The sequence below is a fragment of the Diabrotica undecimpunctata genome, chromosome 8 (assembly GCF_040954645.1).
Source record: "Diabrotica undecimpunctata isolate CICGRU chromosome 8, icDiaUnde3, whole genome shotgun sequence".
NCBI classification, from domain to species: domain Eukaryota; kingdom Metazoa; phylum Arthropoda; class Insecta; order Coleoptera; family Chrysomelidae; genus Diabrotica; species Diabrotica undecimpunctata.
This window is the reverse complement of record NC_092810.1, coordinates 113,549,827-113,557,077: the sequence shown is the minus strand read 5'-3', so window position 1 is coordinate 113,557,077 and position 7,251 is coordinate 113,549,827. Positions and strand designations below refer to the sequence as shown.

At 32.6% G+C, this 7,251-nt stretch overlaps 1 protein-coding gene across 1 annotated transcript; it reads left to right on the top strand.

Moving 5' to 3' along the window:
• The first annotated feature begins 3,694 nt into the window (after window positions 1-3,694).
• LOC140449062 (uncharacterized) lies at window positions 3,695-4,156 on the top strand. Its single transcript, XM_072542203.1, has one exon. It carries the CDS (start codon window positions 3,695-3,697, stop codon window positions 4,154-4,156), a length of 462 nt encoding a protein of 153 aa, XP_072398304.1.
• Window positions 4,157-7,251: the final 3,095 nt, after the last annotated feature.

Below are 7,251 nucleotides of genomic sequence, written 5' to 3'. Positions count from 1 at the left end.
TATTCACTGAAAAGCCATTCAATAAATATGGCAAGAGTATGTATCATTTTTGCACATGTCGTGAACTGGTCATGTTTCGAAAAATATAGGGGAAATCCGCCCCTAACCAAAAAAAGAAGGCACAGAGGAAAACTGTGGCAGACTTGGTCTAAGGAAGCCGTACAAGAAGTTTCAAGAGAGTATAAATCTCTAAAAAATTTGCCGGTGGGCACTCTAACTATAACACAAAGACGGTATAAAAATATAGTATACGAACTTTACTGGGGAACAGAAACTGCGAACATCCATTATTTATTCCACAGATGGTTCTATATGGCTCTATCTTAATTTTTTTTTTAACTTTTTTTTATAAAACTGGACTCACTAGAATATTATAAGTAAACCATTATTCTATAATCTAATTTTAACTTAAACATATCATAAAATTTGATTTAAAAATCTTATCCTTACCGCTCATACATTTTTTAAAAGTATTAGGCAATATTTTTTTAAATATTCGGTTTACTGTTTCCTTTAATTACATCTAGCGTTATTTAATTGATCAACATCGATACGCTTTAATGGTATTAAAGAATTTACCTTCATGATGACTTATACCACCTTTACCTTAAGCGAAGTAGAAAAAATTACAGAAGCAATAAAAAGATAATTTACGTTGGGTTGCCCAATTGCCGGACATGCTTTTATGTAGCCGAGGAGGCCTTGGCTTTTGTAGTTTTCACATTTTTAAGTATTTCCTTTACCACACTCATAAAAAGAGATTATTTCAACAGTAGTATCATATTATGGTATTAAAGCTGTGATAGTGATACTGAAAAAATAATTACAGTAATAACGAAACTTATTTTGTACTAATATGCATATTTTTTAGCAATTATGTCAAAAAAACTACTCGAGCAGTTACAATAATTTATAAATTATTGATTTTGTTATTTAAACCAAAATGTTTGACTGTTTGATATATAACTTAGATCCAGAACAGGATATTGGATATCGAAAAGAACAGACGTCGATGAAATTGAAATATATGTGTTTATTGGATTGTTTATATGTATCGGAGTACTAAAGGCATCTCGTAAACCCATTCAGATTCTCTGACATGACCCCTATTTAAATTGGTAAATTTTCGGAAAAAATACCTCAACACAGTAGTTTACGCAAATTTCCAGTTAGATGCAATTCGACACAAGACTAGAGACAAGACCAAGAGAGAAAAACAACAGCTAAATTGGTACCTGCAAAAAATATATCCGGAATTTTTATAAAAAACTGTCAAACATATTACAACCCGGGATCGCATATGATAGTAGACGAGCAACTGGTACCGTTTGATGGTAGATGTCCTTTTAGGATCTACATGAAAACTAATCGGCATAAAAATTTGGATTCCTGCTAAATCACAGACTTCCTATTAAAATGATAGAAATACCCTATAAAAAAACCAAGGCAAGACACTGGTACCAGATTTGGTTTCATGTTTGTGTTTTGGATACGGGTTTTTGACAGACTACTTTTTAACTTCTGTGTAGTTGGCTAAAGAGTTACTTGACCAAGAAATACGTTAGCGTGTGTGGAGCAATAAAGAAAAATAAAATTTTTTTCCAAAAGAATTCTTGCTCAATAGCAACGTACAGTGCTTTTAGGCTGACTAGAAAGACAGCTAAAGAAACAAACTTTATATTGGATAATATCAGTCAGCAGCACAACGCAAATTAATGGGAACAAATACAACCCGAGTACGAACTACGCAAACGAGGCAGATGTCATTCATGTTTTAAGTCCGAAGGCAATACAGTTCAGTTATAACGTACCTTCTATAAGAATATTGTATATCCACAATACAGCAAAATAAAAAAAAATTTTAGAAATGTTAGAATTAGTTTCGTTCAATAAATTGTTCAAATAACCTAAACTGCACCAAGATAGCAGGAACCAATAACAATTTGATCATGGCTTCCTTCCAACGAAAAGCTAAGTTTAAAAATTTAGAAAACTGTTGGAATAAGCATTCACTCCACTCGATATCAGGAGTTTTGTAAACCACTCGAAGCCGTAAATGTTAAAAATAAACTTTCGTCTCGTGCGTATCGAATGTCTTAGAGTACTAAGATAAACTGAAGGCTTCGCATTTTACGAGTCCAAAATGCTTTTCCAGTAGATTTTTTATAACTCTCGGCTTTTCTGGTTTCACTGCTATACAAGCAGTTATATCCCTGGGACCGGAGCTTTTTTCCCTTTTTTTTTCTATTGTCTTTCTTCTAGCCAAATCTGTATTGCAGGCCACTTCACCTCTCACAACTAAATTATTCTTAGCGGTAACTATCACTTTAAAGATTTTAGTTTAAAGAGAAGCAGTCCTACATTTCTCACGTGGGTTTGTGCCATTTCCCTTCAGTTTTAAAATATTCAATCTTCCCAAGTTTGTTTACTGTGCCATACAGCGGCCAGATTTGAGATTCTTTGTTCTGCTGTCACGCACAACGTACCTTCTAAAAATAAAAATTAAACTTTTTTTCCTTTGTCTAAGAAGATGATTTGAGAGAGGAAGTACTTGGGCAAAATTTAACCCTTTACCGCATTATGTGCCATAAATGGCACAAACCAAAAAAAATTTTTTTTAATGTTTTAACTCAATTTTTTTGTAGCTGCATAGCAGCTCATATCTCACACGTACTAATAGTGTACGCGAGATATGCGGCATAGTTCCGACGGCGAGATAGGCAGCCGCGTACAGTTTCAAGTTCATTATTGTTGAAATTCTGAACCACGTGAAACAGTGCTCGAAGTTAGAGGTTATTTTTCATAGTAAAAACGTTTTTTACAACTAGAAAAAATTTAAATTTATTGTATTGTGATATTAGATATCTACTTAGGTAAGTACTAAAAATTACGAATGTTTAAAGTCTCTCGAAAATCCCAAAAAGTATTTGTGCTATATATGGCACACTATGAAGATATGGACTTATTGATTGTTTTTGTAGATATGGATCCGAAACTCTTTTATGGTACAATAAATGGAGTTGGAATTTCAAATAGTACTAATAGTAACGAATCAGATCTCTCCGATGAAGACGGGACAAATGAGATGATATTGCGTCAAGATAGTGACAATGAGGAGCGTGAAAATTTAGCAAGCAATGTCAAGAAAACTGTCATTTCTGAAACAACCTCAGATTCCTTAGATAATAATACCCCTTTGTCTGAAAGACTACGATATAAAAGAAAGAAATCTCATAATTGGGTGAAAAGAAATCTGAGAAGATCAGAAAATGATACAAAATTTTCTAGTTCTGAAAATTTACCTTCTTCGATTTTACAATTAGAAACCCCGGTCCATTTTTTTAAGTTTCTCTTTCCTGATAGTCTTATAGAGGATATCACAGACCAATCAAATTTATACTCAGTGCAACAACGTCCAGATAAACCAGCTAATATAAAAAATATGAAATAGAACAAGTTATAGGAATTACTATTTACATGTCGATAATTCAACTTTCATCAACAAGACACTATTGGAATGCCAATATTGGCCACCGAACATTTAGCAATGTGATGAGCTGTAACAGATTCGAAGAAATAAAACGTTTTTTGCATTTCAATAACAATGATGACATGATTGAAAATGATCAGCCTGGACATGACAGATTATTCAAAATTAGACCTGTTCTGAGAAAAAATCAAAATACGACTACTCATGGTTCCGAAAGAAAAATTTCTAGCTGTAGATGAACAGATTATACCAACAAGAGCGCGAAGCCAGCTAAAGCAGTATAACCCAAAAAAACTTTGTGCTGAATGGTATTTCGGGATAGAGCTATGTTCCCAGAGTAATATTGTACCTCTAGGAGCACCAAATCTTAGTATGAGCAGCAACGTGTTTGTCAAATTAGAAAATTTGATACCAAAACATCAACATTACAAGTTGTTTTTTGACAATTGGTTTACCAGTATACCTCTTATGATATATCTGACCAAAGAGGGCAGTTTACCTTTGGGAGCAGTAAGACTTAATCGTGTTCCTGGAGTTGTGATGCCAGCTGAGAAAGAAATACAGAAGCGCGGCAGAGGTCATATAGTAAAGAAAATAGCCAATATAGACAATGTGGATGTCAGTGTAGTGTCCTGGTTTGATAATAAAATCGTTACTACAATGTAAACATATGCTGAAAGTGAACCATAGGGAGAAAAAGAAGATTTTGCAAACAAGAAAGTTTACAACAACTACATGGGAGGTGTAGATCTCCTTGATTCCATGTTAGGATTTTATCGTATAAAAATCAGGTCGAAGAAATATTATTTATAAATATTTTTTCATTTCACTGCCATGATAGCCGTGAACTGTTGGTTATTAGCCAAAAGAGCGAAATTTGATTTACCCCTTTTGGATACCAAACTAGCAATAGCCGATGCTTTATGCAAAGCCGGAAAACCAATTAAACAGAACAAAGTAGGAAGACCGTCAAGTAGTAGCATTCAGCATATTTACGAGAACAAACGAAAAAAGGGACCCACTAAAGAAATACCCCAAGAAGACATCCGTAAAGATGGGCTTCATCATTTTCCCTATTGGGATGAAAGCACTAGGTCAAGATGCAAATTTCCAGTTTGTACAGGGAAAACATATATTATAGTGTGCATAAATGCACAATACCGTTGTGTATTAATATAGAAAAAAACTGTTATTTGCAGTTTCATACTGTATAGTGTATACTGTAGCTTCAAAATAGTTTGACTTTAATATTACATTGTTGCATGATGTTCCATATTTGGCATCAAAAATTTTTTTTGTCAATAAGGTTTTCCTCGTAGCTAGATTTTTTTCAATATTTTTACGTAAAAATAGAATTTAAATTCTTATCTGAGAATTTATTTTTGACAAAAAACAAAAATATGCCTTAAAGGGTTAATAAAAACTGTGCTCGATATCTGCCTTTTATTTGACTAAAGTTCATTTATTCGAGTATTTAACCACATATTACTTTAATCATTAATCGCTATACGAACAATAAAAATTCTTATTTTATTTTTATAAAGTCAATTAAAACAAGGTATACACAAAAATGGTTCGTTCGCATAACCTCTACAAAAAGTATCTATCTTTTTAGTTTTTTTTATTGCATATTGGCGTCCATACTCTACACTGTTCTTCTTATAACGTTCTTTTCACATGGCGACCCACTAGAGCTCAAAATAAAATATATGTTCGGCATGGGGGACAAACGTTAAAAAATATGTCTGGCAGCGAACGTGTTAATAACGCGTAATAATAATATACTAACGTAATATACAGTTAATGGCTAAATTATGGAATATTATCATTATTTCAAGAACCGTCGAGATTTGAAGGAAATCCCGAAATAGGTCGATTTTTGTTATAAAATACCCATGTTATAACGTACATGGAGTAGGGATGACGTCACCGGTGTGAGTGTAGTGACATAACCGTTAATTTTTTTAAATAGAAATTGGTATAATGCGACTCCTCATTTGAAGGAGAATTTAATTCTCTATTTAACATTACATTTTTAACTAAAATATTTTTTAAGGGTACAAAAACAATTTTTTTTAGTTTAATTCAACTAAATTACAACTAATGCTTTAATTCATAATGTACTTTAAAGTAACCAAATTATGCATAACAATTATATTAAATTATATGTTCGAAATACCATCCATCGGTTCCTGCCAAGACTTTCTGAAGTAAATACTTAAAAAAGCAAAAATAAGTAAAAATACCTAATAATAGACAGAAAAAGTTATCTCATAAACACTGAAACTTTTTGTCAAAATGTTAATTCAAGCAGGTGATAGTGGCATAGTTACTGTAATATTTATTGACGTAAATGTTTTGATTTTGTGAATTGTCATCAGTTGTCAATTGTAATTTTTACTTTTGAATACTAAATTATGGCTCATCTAAATGAAACACAACGCATAGAAATATTAATTCTTAGCAGATGCGGAGATGAAAAAAAGAACACAGAACTAGGTATGCAATTTATTCAACGCAAAACATCCAGACATACCCATCAGCCAATCAACAGTAAGTAAAATAGTCCGAAAATTTGGAGAAACTGGGCACGTCAAACATATTCCAAGCGCTGGGCATCCTAAAATTGAAGACAATGTGAAACTTGATATTTTATTAAATTTACATGACAATTCTCACAGTAGTTCAACACAAATAAGTGAATATGCTGGAGTTTCCCATTGATCGGTATTACGTATTTAAAAAAAAGAAAAATACCATCCCTACAAAATTCAACTACATCAGGAATTAAACGACAACGATCCCGACGACGAACCCGCCGGCTTCCATTTTATGAAATTATGCAGGATTTATGTATCCGCAATCCACATTTCAAAAATCAAATTCTGTTTTCCGATGAAGCCACATTTTTTATACATGGTACCATGAATAGTCAAACTGGCAGATATTGGAGTCAAGAAAACCCACATTGGATGACTGAATCACACACGCAATATCCTCAGAAAGTAAATGTATGGGCAGGGATCATTAATGACAGAATCATTGACCCTTTTTTCTTTAAAGAAAATCTAACAGGAGAACGTTATTTAACTCTTTTGAGAAATCAACTTGTACCTGTCCTTGCTAACATGTGTCCAAATGCCAATAATCAAAATTTACCTAGTGAAAATATCTGGTTTCACGCACGTGAAGTTCGTCAATTTTTAAATCCTTGCTTTCCCAGGAGGTGGATCGAAAGACGAGGTTATATAGAGTGGCCAGCAAGGTCGCCAGATCTAACACCTCTAGACTTTTTCCTGTGGGATTACATAAATTCAAAATTTTATGTTAATAGACCCCAAAACTTACATACTTAATACTTAATGGACCAGGACTTAAAAGATAGAATTAGGCATGAAATGAGTCTAATTACTCCAGAAGTCTTTCGCAATGTACTTGATGAATGTGTCCGTAGATTCGCATATTGTCAAGAAACCGATGGATTGCATTTCAAACATTTAATTTAAAATAACTATTATGCATAATTTGGTTACTATATAATGGTATAATGGTATATTATTAATTAATTCTTTGGTAACATTTAAGTGAAATTTAATTAAAAAAAAATTTGTTTTTGTACCCTTAAAAAAATATTTTTGTTAAAAATGTAATGTTAAATAGAGAATTAAATTCTCGTTTAAATGAGGTGTCGCATTATACCGATTTCTATTTAAAAAAATTAACGATTACGTCACTACATCTACACCGTTGACATCATCCCT